Here is a 17,224-nt window from a genome sequence, read left to right as displayed (position 1 = left end):
CAATCCATGGTTTAAAAATGTACTGTGTATTTTTCTGTTCACACTTCACTGCTATCCACATAAACATAACAGGAAAATAAGGAGATGTGAAAGCATGTGTATGACCTCACAGCTGACAATAACCAATAACACAAACATGGCTTGATGAAGTTTTATTGTTCTTTTTCAGCAGTTAGATCCATGCACCACGTCTACAATAATATATTCAACCGAGCTCCATTAGAGTGACATTAGAGTGTTGTGATTTTGTGATTAACATTCTGGCCCTTATTATTTTCTCCATGTACAAACCCTGATGGACAGGGGGACCCCCTATGATACAATGAATGTCAACAGCATCTAGAATAATTAACTAAAGAACAAGAGATGGGCATATCAACTCAATCAATTTCCAACGCACTGAAGACTGCAACGATGAGCAACGTCTAGCCCAGTGAGGAGGTATTGAAATACAGCGTCATGACAACAGCCATCAAAACACACAACTCCACTGTCTTCACCTCCACGTGGCAATGATGAATGATTGGCACCTCACAGCGGAACAACAACTGCAAGAGAGGCACACATGCTGAGCTACACACACCCTGAGAGCAAAGCATAGACAGGTCTTACAGTAAGATTAGTAGAACAAGACAGGTACAGTAAGCATGTATAATTGGATACAGTAGTAGTCAACAGAGCCTCCATTGAACGCAGAATGCTGCCCTGTTGGTGAGATCTCCATATACGGTCAAGTTGTGTTGATAGCTGTTGTTCCACATCAGCATCTGTTTGAGAGAATTGACTGGTAGAATGGGTCTTTGCGTTGCAGGATAAGCAATCCAGCCCAGAGTGGAGCAGGTGAGGGTCTTCAGAAAGGTGTGACACAACCAGACAGTGCAAACTAATGCTACAGCTAGCGCAGTTACAGTGTCCAAAAACACAAACACTCACACCGTGTCAATATATCCCCACCTGAAGAAAAAATAAATAAAATACAGAACCATTCAGTTTAACTTTTTTTTTGTACATTTTTTTTTTGCAGTTAATTTTCTTGAGATTCCTCTTCAAGGAATTCGGTGCCTCTAGACAGATATTTTCGACCTTCCACTAAAGCTATGGACAGCGTAAGAAACCGAAGCCAGATTTTTTGTTTTTTTGTTTTTTTACCTCTCTCTAAGTGATAATGGGGTTATAATATATCATCCACTTCCATAGACGACTTTCTCCAGCTGCGGGATGCTAACATATCTAGATTTGGGTAGCTGAGTTTTATGTAGCGTAAAGAAGTCGAGAAGACTTGTCATCCAATCAAAAGTACAGTGTGTCAGTGATGGTGTATGAACATTACAGTACCAACCATCGTAAACACTGACAGAAAGAAACTCCTGACATAGTAGTCATCACAGCTACGACCCCCCCCCATACAGTATACAGTATATACAGGAGATGTGTTGTCTCCATTGAAGATGCTACAGGATTAACGTCAGTGTGTTTCTCACAGGATAAATGCTACAGGAAATGAACAGGATCATATTGTATCCTCAAAGACAGTGTGGTGACATCATCATCATGTACCGACACTGAGACAGGTTTATACAGAGCATTGTTATACAGCTAGGACAGAGAGACTAAGCTTTACACTTTATAGGGTGAGAGTATTAACTGAAACCATGTGTTTGTGTGTGTGTGTGTGTGTGTGTGTGTGTACACGTGTTTTTGTGTGTGTGTGTGTGTGTGTGTGTGTGTGTGTGCGTGCGTGTGTGTGTGTGTGTGTGTGTGTGTGTGTGTGTCTGTGTGCATGTGTGTGCATGTGTGTGTGTGTGTGTGTGTGTGTGTGTGTGTGTAAACAGGATCTTCAGCAGGGTATGCAGAGGTTTATGGATGAAGAACCAGACATTCAGCGGTTGCTTGCTCTCTGTGGAAGCTGGGGGGTGCAGAGGGAGGGTCCCCCCCCCAGCCAGTGAGATAAAGGGAGGGAGGGCAGAGGCACAGGCAGCTGGTCTCTCTCTCTCGGGTCTCTCTTCTGGGAAGGGGGAGAGACCACCCTGCTTCTCTTGGCTCCAGTCTGTACCCATCCAGCTAGCTCCAGCCCAACACCGTACCCTAGAGGAGGGGGTGAGGGGGAGAAAGAGGAGGAGGAGGAGGAGAAGGAGGAGGAGGAGGAGAAGGGGGAGAAGGAGAAGAAGAGGGAGGAGGAAGCAAAGGGTCAGTTAGAGGATTATTGAGAGATAAATTGGTAAAGGTGCTTATACGTATGTTTTAAGTTTAGTAAGTGTGTGTGTCTGTGTGTGTGTGTCCATGTGTTCCTACCTGGTTACTGGATGTCTAGTTGTGTGTATGTTTAATCTATGTGCTGTAGTAACCCCCACGTACTACCTGGTATTGACAAGGTTCAGCACCACGGACAGCGCCCATTCCACCAGAGGGGCAGGGTGATCGGAGGGAAAAACTACACATACGTACGGCTGCCATGTGCGGAATGGGGGCGGATGGCAGCGGAAAATGAAACGCGGGCTCGTTACCGCAATCCGGCACACCTGTGGCTCCTCCAAAAGAGGGAGAGGAGACAGCACAGGGCGGAGAGCAGTGAACCGAACAAGACGCATCGAGAGGGTGAGAGACGGTTTCCGGCAGAACAATTCTACACAAAGAGGTATTGTTGGCGTGTGTTTTCTGTCACCAGGCCGACCCCGGGACCCTTTAAGACGAAGACCTGAGTTGGACTTTACGCCCTGTGAGAATAATTCTTTATTAAATCCACCCGGTGTGGCTGAGCTCCGTTGTCTGTGCCGTTCTCTACCTTGGTTGTGCTTAGTATGCTACTGTGTGTGTGTGTGTGTGTGTGTGTGTGTGTGTGTGTGTGTGTGTGTGTGTGTGTGTGTGTGTGTGTGCCTGTGCGTGTGTGTTCCTACCTGATTACTGCATGTCCAGTTTGCCAGCGCTGGAGCTGAGGCTGTGGATGATCTGGGAGGAGTCAGCGGCGGGGTTGTAACCCTGGATCAGCAGGTTCTTATTGAAGTCTCCGATCGCCGCGGCGCTGTCACACTCCTGGGCCGTGAGGTCCATCAGGTGCTCAAAGGCACGGGTGTTGCTCATTAACCCCTCGCTGACCGGGGAGAAGTCCTGAACGCTCACCAGCTCATCCCTAGAGACTGGGCTGCAGGAGACATGAGAGTGTGTGTGCGTGTGTGTGTGTGAGACAGAGAAAGAGAGACAGGTATGCCATACATCAATCCAAAACTAAAGCCTGAAGTATTGTTACTTTTGTCTCCAGGATATAAATATATATATATATATACATTATCAAGGACAGATTTTCTAACAATTGAGAAAGGGCCAGAGAGACAGAGAAACAGAAAGGCAGACAGAGACAGCAAAACAGCCAGACAGCAAGGCAGACAGAGAGTCAGACAGGCAGGCAGACAGACAGACAGAAAGACAGACAGACAGCCAGACAAACAGTCAGACAAACAGACAGACAGCCAGACAAACAGCCAGACAATCAGACAGACAGACAGACAGGCAGACAGAGGGACGGCTGTTGCGCAGGAGGTAGAGCCAGCATCTAATAATGGCAAGGTTGGCAGATCGGCGGTTTGAGCCCTGGCTGGCCACATGTCAAAGTGTCCGTGGGCAAGACACTTAACCCCAAATTGCTCCCAATGAGCTGGCCGGCGCCTTGCATGGTAGCTTGCAGCCATTGGTGTGTGAATGTGTGTGTGAATGGGTGAATGAGAGGCCATTGTAAAGCCCTTTGGAATAAGGCGCTATATAAGTCAGTCCATTTACCATTTACAGACAGACAGACAGACAAGACAGGGAATCAGAAACAGCCAACCAACCAGCCAGACAGCCATACAGACAGTCAGACAGCCCACCTGACGTCCATAGACTGTACTCCATCTGACAGCTCATCTCCACAGCTCTTAGTCTCCAGGGGTCCCAGGGTGATGAGGGGCGACTCCACCTGGGCCGGGCCAGAGAGGGGGGGCACCTCCACCACCGCGTCATCCTCTGACCCCCCATCTGCCTGGCCCCTTACCTCAGACACACCTGCGGAGAGTGAGATGTTACAGGGAGTAAACCTGTACATATTGCTGTGCCAAAACCTGAGTACAGTGGACAGTGGCGAATATGTGGAGTAAACTGAAGGATCCGGTTATCCAGTAAGCATCAGTCTAAACTGTCGTTTAAAGGCGTAGCACATCGTTTTGCACCTTCTCTGGACACCCTTACATCCTTTGTAAACAGACACAGCGTAAAATAGGAATACATGGCCAGTGTTCAACCACACCAACACCAGATTTGAGAAAGTCCAGCTTGGTTTGGACCAAAACAGCACTCTTCACTGAACCTACAGATTAATGATGGCCACTTTTCTTATTTTAAAGCAGCTTTTGAAGTGAAAGAGGTCAAAACTAAATATAAGAGCATGCAGATCCCCAGAGTAAGTGAAAGGAATGTTTGTGAATTGGGGCTAGTGACTAGACAATGCAATCCACCTTCACAATGTGAGGCTCACATCCATCACAGTCTCATCTTCACCTGAGACTACAGAGACTCACTGAGATAATTCTCTTCTCCGCCACATGGGGGAGCTCTATCTCCCTGCCTGCCTCACTGTCTGCTGAGTCACACTGCAGCTGATTCAGTGTGCGTGTGTGTGTGTGTGTGTGGACTTATACCTGAGGGAAGGGATGGGGTATCAGCCTCGCTCTTCCGTGTTCTCTTCATGATCTCCTCAATCCGCTGTGGAGACACACGCACACACACACACACACACACACACACACACACACACACACACACACACACACACACACACACACACACACACACACACACACGCAGGTGTTTAGAGCAGCCGTTTTTCGGGCTGATGCTAAACAGTTTGTGTTGAAAGGTTGGCATCTAGGACTTGGAAATGCAGAGACATTATGTATGTAAACATTCAAGAAAAGCCACAAATGCTGCAAGTGTTGAAATAGTTGAAAATCTAGAATAATGGTATGAATGTATGAGTAGAATTGGATGTGTGTTGAATCGTGTATTTGTTGTTGTTTGTTGTTGTTACTTTTTTTGTACTGTGCATAAATATTAAAGTTATGAAAGTGTCATATGGTTATGTGTGTGTGTGTATGTGTGTGTGTGCGTGCGTGCATGCACGTGTGTGTGTGTGTATTACCTTCTTCCTCTGCAGTCTCTCCTTGTCTTCCTGTATATGCAGCAGTTCTCTCTCATGTCTCTTCCTCTCAGCCTCTCTCTGAGCGCGCAAGAATGCCTCCTCTCTCTGAACACACACACACACACACACACACACACACACACACACACACACAACATGTTCAAGACAGCACACGACAACATAACCATTGATATTGCGAATGTGAATATTCAGCTCTAAAACTGTGTATCACAATTTGTGTATCACAAAAACATGACAATAAATGGACAATAAGGGATTTCTATTGAGAAATGTCATATTCATATTGACTCACTTTGAACAGCTTGCATTGACAGCTTGCATTGACACACATACACAGTGGTAATAACCCCTCATCTGAACTTTCACCGCTGACCTCTCTGTCCAGCTGGTCCTGCATGTCTTTCCAGCGTTGCTCCTTCTGTCGTCTGTCCTCCACCTCCTTGTTCTTCCTCTCCTCCTCCTGTCTCTCTCTCTCCTCCTCCGCTCGCAGTGCCTCTCTCACCTGCCGCTCCCGCGCCTCCTCCTCTCTCCTCTGCTCCTCCTCTGCCCTCAGTCTGATGAGAGAGGGATATGTTACTTACATACACACACACACACATACACACACACGCACAGACATTATCAATGGCACTTACACGCATGCACACACACACACACATACACACACTCACACACACACACACACACACACACACACTATAAATGGCACGTACACGCACACAGGCGCACACAAACACACACAGACACATTTACATTTACTCCATTTAGCAGATACATTTGACTAAGGAAGTGAATCATCAATTCACCAGTCGTAGCAGGAAGAGTTTAATCTAGCTCAGGCCAGGGGCCATTGGCAGTCATTGTGATAGAAGAAGAAAGAAATAATTTTCTTTTCTTTTTTGGACACTGAAGAAACAGTACAAGGGGGGAAGTAGACATTTTAGGAGACAGTATAGGGGGAAGCAGGTGTCTCAGGAGACACAGTGCTGGGGGGTAGTGGGAAGCTCATTCCACCAGCGGGGAGCCAGTATAGTCAAGAGATGTGACCGGGCAGCGTGACTGCCACGTTGGCGTAGAGGTGGTGGGGCCAGTCGGCCAGCAGAGGTGGAGGAGCGGAGTGAATGGGCTGATGTTTGAAGGGTGACCATTGCCTACAGGTAGGCAGGGGCTGTCCGTTTTGCTGCCTGATAGGCAAGCACTAAGGTCTGAATGCCAGTGCAGGGTGCATACATGAGAACATTTGGGAAGGTTGAACACCAGACGGGCAGCAGCACTTTGGATGAGCTGCAGAGGTCTGATGGCGGAGGCGGGGAGCCCAGCCAAGAGTACGTTGCAGTAGTCAAGGTGGGAGATGACCAGTGACTGTGTCAAGAGTTGCGCTGCTTCTCTGGTGAGGAATGGTCGTATCCTTCTGATGTTGTAAAGCAGGGGTCCCCAAACTTCGGCCCGCGGCCCGAACACGGCCCACCCCCACACTTGGACCGGCCCTTTGAACAACGTGTAATTTCTAACTGCAATTGCGGCATTGCACCGACGTGGTGGCGGGGGCGCTGTTTCGCAAATAATTGGAAATAAATTTCCACCATGAATTGATGCAGAAAGGGCACAAATTGCATCTAAATTCACCAGAATGCAAGAACTGAAGTGTTTGATGCTCGTTTAAGGACCCCCAGACAGCCCTGCTTCATGGGTCCCCCCGTGTATGATGAGGGTCCTCCCTCAAGTATCAGACTGTAAAACTGATTATATTTCATTGACATATCACTATAGGTATAAATTCCATCCAAATTCAACTGTTTAGACTTTGTTTGCATCCACCAGTGCTCTCCTGCGCGCAATTGCTTTGCGCAACCGCCTCCATTCCACTCCGTTCCATATTATTTTAGGTTAGAGACCAACCCAGGCCCCCATCACAGAAAGGAAAAATGATGTGGCCCTCACAGAAAAAAGTTTGGGGACCCCTGTTTTAAAGGAAGAATCTGCAGGAGCGTGCTGTCGCTGCGATGTTCTCCGCACAGGATAGGCGGTTGTCCAGGATCACTCCAAGGTTCTTGGCTGTTACAGTAGAGTTCTCCACTGTGATGGAGAAGTCTTGGAGAGGGCAGGCTTTTCCTGGGATGAGTCTTGTTAAGATTGAGCTTGAGATGGTGGGCTGACATCCATGTAGAGATGTCAGCTAGACATGCAGACACGTCACACACACACACACACACACATGATCAATTGCACATGCACACATGCACACACACACACACACACTCCACACACACACGCACATGCACACACACACACACACACACCCACACACACACACACACACACACACACACACACACACACCTCTCATCCTCCAATCGTTGTCTCTCCTCTTGTTCTTTCTGTACTCGGGCCAGACGCCGTCTCTCTGCCAGCAGTCTAGATGCCTCCTCTGCATCTGTTGTCCCGGCAACATTCCTGCCTGTGGGCGTACATGGAGACTCTGAGATAGAGAGGGAGGGGGGTAAGGGGGAGGAGGAGAGGGAATGGGAGAGAGGGAGGGAGAGATAATGAGAGTGGGGGCAGATAGACAGAGAGAGAGAGAGACAAGAAGTGGTGAGAACAGACAGGCATCGGGGAATAGACAGACAGAGTCAGGCAGACAGAGAGTCAGACAGACAGACAGACAGACAGACAGACAAAGAGTCAGACAGAGTTAGACAGAGAGTCAGACAGACAGACAGAGAGAGTCAGGCAGACAGACAGACAGACAGAGAGTCAGACAGACAGACAGAGAGTCAGACAGACAGACAGAAAGAGAGTCAGTCAGACAGACAGACAGACAGAGAGTCAGACAGACAGACAGACAGAGAGCCAGTCAGACAGTCAGACAGACAGACAGACAGACAGACAGAGAGGGTGTAGACAGCGAGGGTGGCAGTTCTGCGTGTGTTCTGGCCTGCAGGCAGACTGGGTAGTTCAGGTTACATTCCTCCTCTCTCTCTCCTCTGTCTCCTCAAGGACAATGACATCCATCTGATCTGAGCCAGCAGCCAGCCAGCCAGCCAACCAACCAACCAGCCAGCCAGCCAACCAGCCAGCCAGCCAGCCAACCAGCCAACCAACCAGCCAGCCAGCCAACCAACCAGCCAGCCAACCAGCCAGTCAGCCAGCCAGCCAGCCAGCCAGCCAGCCAACCAGCCAACCAACTAGCCAGCCAACCAACCAGCCAGTAGCCAGCCAGCCCCCTCGCTGATCATTACTCAGCCCCATCAGAGCTGTAACACCTAAACTCTGTCATTAGGTCCACCTCTCTTTATACTAGATTTGACTATATGTATGTAAGGGTCCACAACCAAAATTATTGTCACAAAAGGGATAAACTCATATACAGTATCAGTACAAATCTGGCACAAAGGCACAAACACTAGGGTTGGGCCGGTATTCAATATTATCCAATATTGTGATATTTGGAGTATATCGTGATATTGTTATCTTACAGTCAATAGTCTGTAAAAATGCTCCAAACTCCAGGTAAGTCCTGCTGTGTTTGCAGTCTAGTGGTGAAAACATGTCTCTTTCTTTCACCAGACCGTTTACATTAAATATGGAATATGTAATACAATAAACGGTATCATCGTATGTCGTGAGATTAGGAGGAAAATACTCAATAAGAAAATGTTCACCCAAACCTAAGAAACACACACACACACACACACACACACACACACACACACACACACATACACACATACACACATACCAGCTCCCAGGTCTCTGCTAGTAGATTTGGGCATCCTCTTCTCTGGGGCCTCTGACTTGGAGGACTTCTTCTCCAAGGTTCCATGACCTCGGCCCTCCTGGTTGCCGTCAGTTCCGGGGGTGGTGGCAGGGCGCTGTCTGTGGGGGGAGGGGGGGAACTGGCCGGGGGAGCAGGGGGACTGGGCACGGCTCTTGGTCGACCTCACCCTGGAAGACATGGCAACACAAGGTCATCAACGTTCTTCATATTCTTAAAAGCATTGAGATCTGTGTGTGTGTGTGTGTGGGGGGGGGGGGGTTGGTTCGAACCTCTTTGGTGTACCCAGGGCTTTGCTTTGGGCTTTGGGGGCGGGGGTTCGGGTGGGTGTGGTCGGAGATTCAAGGCGCTTCATTGGAGAGTCAGTCAGGCAGGGGAAGGGACTCTTCTCTGTCTGCAAGCACAACCAGAGCAAAGATAACCAGGATGTTAGGTAACTACTGTATGGTAGTGCATCATAAGCAAATCAACAATGTATCATTGTGTGTGTGTGTGCTGCATGTGTGCGTGCATGCGCGTGCATGTGTCTGTGTGTGTGTGTGTCTTGTACTGACTGTAGGTGTTTTAGGGGTCCCTCTGATTTCGTCTGGGGGTCCAGCGAGGCTCTTCTTGTACACTGTCCGCTGGGGACTGAGGGACGCTATACGTGAGGATAAACCGCAGAAACACACACACACACACACACACACACACACAAATAAAGAGACTAGCATAGCATACATATTGTAGAACTGTACAGAAAGCTCTGTGCAAAACTACAGAAACATCCCTCACACACATTACTTCCAAATTGAACCGCCGAGATCAGATCAACATTTCATTTCATGGATATTTCAGACACTACTCAGCTAGCAAGACCTGGATTATAGTTATAGTTGTACTGTATACATGTGGACCTGGGTCTGATATTTCAGACACTACTCAGCTAGCAAGCGCTTATCGGGCCGCTAGCGGCAACAGAGCAGCTCATCAGTCAACATCAGACCCTGACGTGGGGCCGCTTGTGGGGTGTAGGTTGGTTCCTAGCTAGCCGATGGCAGTGTAACAGTGGACCCCTGTTTGCTGCTGTTGGGCCATCATTAAGTCGACTAGCAAAATTTGGCCAACAGCTTTTGCAGATAGAGGGCGGCTCACTCTGCCGACAACAGGCCATTCATGAGCTACCCCAAGCTTGCCAGCTGGGTAGTGGAGGAGTTAGGAGGGGGTTCAATGGGATTCAGCGACACTTGCCTCTCTCTGGGGAGTGCAGGGCGGCTGAGGAGTTGGACAGGCGCTTGCTGATTGGCTGGTCCGATGAGGGCGGAGTCAGGAAGTCACACGCTGCAGAGAGATGCATCGTGAGAAGGAGGAGTCACTGAGACACACGTCAACGACGTCATCATTGACAACCCAATGAGCATGACTGACCAATAAAACGTCACAAACCCACACAGCTGACACACTCTCAACAACTAACCCACCAAACACTCACCATTAAAACACCACTTAACAAACACACATCACAGACTATGTCACTCATCATACACACATGACGAATCCCACCAATTCATGCAGACTGAGATATGAGAAATGGCCCCTAGCCCCCAGATGCATCCATAAATATGGATAGAGCTAGCTCGGGGTAGTTGTATGCGTGTGTGCGTGTGTGTGTGTGTCTCTCTCTGTGTGTGTGTGTGTCTCTCTGTGTGTGTCTGTGTCTGTGTGTGTGTGTGTGTCTACCTGGCCCCTAGTCCCTCTGATGCATACATAAATATGGATAGAGCTAGCTCAGGGTAGTTGTATCAACTTGTATGCGTGTGTGTGTGTCTCTCTCTGTGTGAGTGTCTGTGTGTGTGTGTCTGCCTGTCTGAATCTGAGGTCCTATGTTTAAGTATGCATGTCTGCTCTCTTGGGTTCACACTGCAAGCACGATGCTGTTTCACCTACTTTTGACCCCACACCCGGGGAACGGGTGTGTGCCCCCGACCGGAGCGAGAGTGGGCAGACAGGCAGGCAGGAGTCAGGCTATAAGGCTACAATTTTCATGTCGACCACGCGGCAGCAATGATAATAATACACAATACGCAAGGCAGTTGTTCATTTTGGAGCGCGGGACGTCAATAAAGTTGAATCTAATCTAATGTGATATTTGCCAATTGCCAAGCATCTGCTTATGTGCACTGGATTTCCCAGCCAAGTCCCGCTGATCAGCTCCAGATTGAGCCAAGGTGGGTGCGTTAGGCTGTATATAGTAATAATATAATATATAATATAGCAGTTATCTGTGCATATCTGTGGATTACTATTTACAGTTAGTGGTCTCCTGAGAGGACAGGAGCGAGTCTTGCTAATCTCGCTATAGTGTGTTTTTGCATCTGTCCCCCTCCGCCAAATGCTAGAATGTTTGGATCTGATCTGTTTGGATCTTTGGTGGGGTGTGGGGTGTGAGTGAAAAGTGATAAGCGCACTGTTCATTTCTCATACATGTCGAAACATACCTCAGTTGAATAGGACGGTGACCAAATATTCAATCCATGACTTATGCTGTATAAATAAAGTTTGATTGATTGATGTGCGCATTGCGCTACAGATACATTTTTCATGCAATCAGGAAATGTGATCTAAGTGGAGAGGGGATTGATCGGGTCTGCAGGAGTTTTCATTACTAACGAATGAATTAAAATAAATGAATTTCAATTATTTTACAGTACTGTCTCAATTATATTTGAATCATTTTCTGGATCTACCAGTACGCGCATGCCCAGTGTACTTGAATACGCGATTCCATGTGGCCAAAGATTCTTTTGCGTGACAATGAGAAAACGCTTAGCCAGAGATCAGATCGACCCCGAAATTGCGATTCTTAGTCGTGTAGCCTCAGTCTGTCTATTCACTACCATTGAAATGGATACAACACCTCGGCAGTACCTCATTTAGCATATGAATAGAACACCGAGCTCTGGGGGTGACTGTAGCTCTGAAGACTGTGCACGGGTGGCTGTAGCGTATTCTGCCCGCTAAAAGTCCAGCTCAAGGTGTACAGATTCATTTCTGTTTAGCCCACTGGCACTAAAATTATCTTATTCATTAATCAGGTTTTATATTTTATTCTGACACATTTTCATGCAAGACAGAAGTTAGGATTTTGGGTTTCAGTTGGATAATAATGCATTACATTGGCCAACGCTATTTACATATAATAATAACTACATACTATAATATAGAATAAATGGGCGGGAACTGAACTGCACTGCCCAAACGGAACCTGTTAGAACTACTGCCATCGGGGAAAACCCAGAGGATGTTGAACAGCTATTTTCACTGGCAAAAGCCCAGGACTATAGTAGGTGAATCAATCTATGAAAAAAAAGCACTTAACCCAAAAAAATTTGATACAAAAGGTTTTTCGATGGATTCCGATAGTATTGGGCGTGCTAAATAACATACTAAAAGTCGACCAAAATCGACCCCCCCGAAAGCCGCCATTTCCAAGATGGCGTCCCAGATGGCGGTGGAGATATTAAAATGGCTATATCTCAAATTGAGAATATGGTGCAAAGGATTTCTCAACTGATTCTGGTACCTCTGGGCATGTTCACTAACATACAAAAAATCTAGGAAAATACACCTTCCAGAATACAGCCATAGACAGAATACAGCCATAGACAGAATACAGCCATAGACAGAATACGGCCATAGAAAGAATACGGCCATAGACAGAATACAATTCTGTTAAAATATATACACTGTATAGACCTTCACCTACAGCTGGGGCAGTGGGACTATAGATAGAGTACTAAGTACTAAGACAACGAAACGCAGTTCGGCATCTAACCAGATGTGCAACATAGGCGTCGTTTTGGTATGGCAAGGTATGGCACTCGCCATCAAATATTATATTATATATGATAAAATATGAACTATTAAATATAAAAATATTAATAATACGTATAGGCCTACAGCATAGAGAGAGGGAGAGAGCGAGAGAGAGAGAGGGAGAGAGTGAGAGAGAGAGAGAGAGAGAGAGAGGGAGAGAGAGAGGGAGAGAGAGAGAGAGGGAGAGAGAGAGAAAGAGAGAGAGAGAGAGAGTGTTGTATATATATATAGAGATATTGTATGTATATCTAACAATGCCAACGGCGGTCTCCCAGCAGGGCCCTCTGATGACCTACGCAGGTTGGATGTTGGGCGGGGGGATGTCTGTGGTGTTGTAGAAGGAGCTGTAGTTGGCGTAGTACTCATTCAGCTCCAACATCATGCACAAAATGATCGGACAGCCGGCATTCACATTTTCATTTAGTAGAAAGGATAAAGCCATAACCCTTGGACAAAAATCGTCTATCAAGGTTGCTCCTGATCGAATCATTGATTCTGCACTTCTTTTTCAACGTATCCTTATTGTCTCCCAAACTGGAGAGCTGTCATTGGAGGAGGTTATGCGTTACGAACTCAGTCCTTTCCCTCCTGCCCTCTTTGAAGCCGGAAACGTCTTCCGCAAAGCTGATAAACCACAACTAGCGCACGCGATCTGTGATCATGCAAGTGATGCAATCCTAGATTCTGTACCAGAAACCGAGCATTATGTTCTTGATGGTGGTTCACTCCTTCACCGAATACAATGGAAGCACGGACAAAGCTATGGTAAAATTGCACAGTCATATGCAGACTTCACCATCCAACATTATGGCTCAGCTACAACCATTGTGTTTGATGGCTATCAGGATGGGCCATCCATTAAAGACAACACACATCAAAGAAGAGGAAACAATATTCATCCCATTGTCAACTTCACTGCTGAGACAGAGTTCTCAGGTAAGAAGGAGGAGTTCCTGTCAAGAGATCTGAATAAACAGAAACTGATCCACATGATAAGTGATGAACTGAAAGAACGGGATTGCACTGTGGTCAATTCACTTGGAGATGCTGATGTAGACATAGTAAGGGCCGCAGTGGGATCATCTCTTCTTCACACCACGACGCTGATTGGAGAAGATACTGATCACCTCGTCTTACTTCTTTACTATGCACAGAGAGATAGCAAGGGCCTTTATTTCAGATCAGACAAGTCGAAAGCTGATGGCAGTTTTAAAGTGTACGCCATAAACCATTTGAAAGAAGTACTCGGACAGGATGTGTGTTCTCAGTTGCTGTTCATCCATGCTGTGACTGGCTGTGACACAACTTCCCGGATCTTCGGAGTTGGCAAAAAGACAGCATTCCAAAAACTTGTAAAAGGGGATCCTGTCCTTCAGGCTTGTGCCAATGCATTCACTGTACCAAACCAGACAACAGATGTGATCGATGACCTTGGGTGCCAAGCAATGGCTGTCTTTTTTGGTGGAAAGTGCACAGATTCGCTTGCAAAAATGAGATATAACATTTTCAGCAAGAAGGTTGTCTCAGCTTCATCAACGGTAACGCCTGAACGTCTACCACCAACTGAATCTGTTACCAATTTCCACTGTCGTAGAGCATACTACCAGGTCATGGTCTGGATGGGAACAGATGATGGTATAGATGCTCTAGACTGGGGCTGGAACCTGCAGGACAATAGATTTGTCCCATTCATGTCAACAATGAATGCTGCTCCAGACAGTCTCTTGAAGGTCATTCATTGTAACTGTACCACTGCCTGCAAGACACTTCGCTGCTCATGCAGAAAATATGGACTACCTTGTACTACTGTCTGTGGACCATGTCAACTTCATGAATGTGACAATCCACATAACAAGTTTCTCCCAGAGGATCCTGAAGATGATGATGAGTAGGCCTAAAGACCACAATAAGTGGGTCATTTATTTTGTGTTCAACACCAAAGCCAGCTTTCTAGGTTGAATATAATAACCAATTTAAATTTTAGCCAAAATAAGCTACAGGCAGCCATTTTGATGATGCAAATGATGCATTCCTAGCAGATATATTTAGCTAGATATTTTGCTCGTTATTAATGTATAGAGGTGCCAGAATCAGTTTATAAATCCTTTAGAATTTTTTCCCATTTGAGATACAGGCATTCTAAGCTCCCAGTCGTCATTTTGGACACCATTTTGAAAATTAAGCCTCTTCGGAAGGTGTATTTCCCTAAAACTTTAGTATGTTCCTAAGTATGTCTAGGGGTACTTGGGGTACCAGAATCAAATGACAAAATCATTTATATAATTTTTCTATTGACATATATATAGCCATTTTAAGCTTGGCCGGCCGCAATTTTGGACGCCATCTTGAAAATGAAGCCTTTCTGGAAGGTGTATTTTCCTAGATTTTTAGTATGTTAGTGAGCATGCCCAGAGGTACCAGAATCAGTTAAGAAATCCTTTGCACCATTTTCTTAATTTGAGATATAGCCATTTTAATCGCCCCGGCGCCATCTGGGACGCCATCTTGGAAATGACGGCTTTCTGAGGGGTCGATTTTGGTCGACTTTTAGTATGTTATTTAGCACGCCCAATACTACCAGAATCCATTGAAAAACCTTTTGTATCAATTTTTTTGGGGTTAAACCATATATTGACTCGCCTATAGGGACTGAATAGAATGAGGTGTGAACATGGCAGGGTGTGGCTTGTGGGGGAGGAAAAGGTAATGTCTAATGAAAAGTATCTACAATGATGAAAGACAGGATGTCATAATAACATATAAAACCTGATTGGATTAAATAAGATTCTGTTGTGATAGTGGATTACTATTTACAACAGTTACAGTTTGAGTGAGACTGTAATAGCGCTGTTGTTTCAGCCCCCCCCCCCCCCCCCCCCAATTCAAATGCTAATAGAATGTTTGGATGATGAGAATGATTTTGTATCAATGATTTTGTATCCTGTTACAATTGCATACATTAGGGTTAGGTGATAATGGAAGTGCTGGCAGTACAGCACTTAGCATTTCAATGAACTCTGAAAACGGCTGTAGCCTATTCTTGCCTAGACAACTGTACAACCATCCATATTGAGTTTATTCACCCAATAAAGTAAAGATGGACACATACTGCCCTTCTTCACCTGGGGCCTCATTCATAGAACGTGCTTAGATCAAATTTTGATCTTACCCGTGTCGTACGTAGAAAACCACGTCAACGTAGTGATTTATACAATTTCAACGTGAGTCAATTTGATCGTGGAAACGATCGTAGCTCGACGTCGAGTATTCAACTTGCTTACGCACATTACCTACTGGTTATGCGGAGTTATTACAGGCATGTGAGCCGCACTGGAAAAACGTTGCCTACTGTAATTCATGCGAAGTTTAAGTGGCTCGTAATAAAATTAACGATGTTGTTACCAGCCGAGAAAATGGGTTAAATTCAAGATTTAAAGGGAACTAATGTTTATGATTGTATTTCAGTCTTTCTTTATATCCCTCCGGAGCTGTCTATCTCTCTTCAACATGCCTATGCCTTGCCCGGCCACGCGCTAAATGATACTGGATTTCGAGTTGAGTCGGGATGAGGGGGAATGGCACCCCCCCTGAAATAAAAACAGTCCAAATCATCCCCCTTCTAAAACTGCCATCCCCCCTTTCCATCCCTTATGTCATTTTATCAATGAACGTGGTATTACTGCCCTCTCCCGCTTCCAGACGCACGCCTACCCTATAATATAGTATTAACGCCCTGTGATAGCGGCTCAAATAGCGGCTGAATGAAGCCAAGTGCTATAATATAATATAATACAGACAGTATATAATATTGTCAGTATTGTCTGTCTGTATTATATTATAGCACTTGGCTTCATTCAGCCGCTATAATTGAGCCTCTATCACAGGGCGTTAATACAAACCTCATTCACCTGCGTTCAATTCCAAGTATGTTTGGTATTTATAGAAGGAAGCACGTACGCAACTTTAAACCATCTCAGCCCGTTTTATAAATAATGCTTACGTCCGTTTAGAAAAATGTGCTTACGTGAAAGTCAAAGATGACGTTCAAGTACTTTTTTATGAATGAGGCCCCAGGACTATAGGGACTGAATAGAATGAGGTGTGAACATGGCAGGGTGTGGCTTGTGGGGGAGGAAAAGGTAATGTCTAATGAAAAGTATCTACAATGATGAAAGACAGGATGTCATAATAACATATAAAACCTGATTGGATTAAATAAGATTCTGTTGTGATAGTGGATTACTATTTACAACAGTTACAGTTTGAGTGAGACTGTAATAGCGCTGTTGTTTCAGCCCACCCCCCCCCCCCCCAATTCAAATGCTAATAGAATGTTTGGATGATGAGAATGATTTTGTATCAATGATTTTGTATCCTGTTACAATTGCATACATTAGGGTTAGGTG

The 17,224-nt window shown here is 46.0% G+C and overlaps 1 protein-coding gene across 1 annotated transcript in view; it reads right to left on the bottom strand.

The window, feature by feature from the left end:
* Nucleotides 1-2,898: 2,898 nt before the first annotated feature.
* map7d2b (MAP7 domain containing 2b) overlaps nucleotides 2,899-17,224 on the bottom strand; it is a gene marked incomplete at both ends in the record, with an annotated part of 18,699 nt that continues 4,373 nt past the window's right edge. Inside the window, 10 exons of the mRNA XM_080543534.1 lie at nucleotides 2,899-3,139; nucleotides 3,861-4,035; nucleotides 4,668-4,731; nucleotides 5,168-5,272; nucleotides 5,562-5,742; nucleotides 7,529-7,667; nucleotides 8,928-9,133; nucleotides 9,236-9,357; nucleotides 9,518-9,579; nucleotides 10,194-10,283. Coding sequence (XP_080399660.1) covers nucleotides 2,899-3,139; nucleotides 3,861-4,035; nucleotides 4,668-4,731; nucleotides 5,168-5,272; nucleotides 5,562-5,742; nucleotides 7,529-7,667; nucleotides 8,928-9,133; nucleotides 9,236-9,357; nucleotides 9,518-9,579; nucleotides 10,194-10,283 — 1,385 coding nt within the window. The remainder of the gene's footprint in view (nucleotides 3,140-3,860; nucleotides 4,036-4,667; nucleotides 4,732-5,167; nucleotides 5,273-5,561; nucleotides 5,743-7,528; nucleotides 7,668-8,927; nucleotides 9,134-9,235; nucleotides 9,358-9,517; nucleotides 9,580-10,193; nucleotides 10,284-17,224) is intronic.

Source organism: Nansenia antarctica (genome assembly GCF_963989245.1).
Source record: "Nansenia antarctica genome assembly, chromosome: 12".
Taxonomy (NCBI): Eukaryota; Metazoa; Chordata; class Actinopteri; order Argentiniformes; family Microstomatidae; genus Nansenia; species Nansenia antarctica.
The sequence above is the reverse complement of the archived record's forward strand: the minus strand, read 5'-3'. Positions and strand labels throughout refer to the sequence as shown.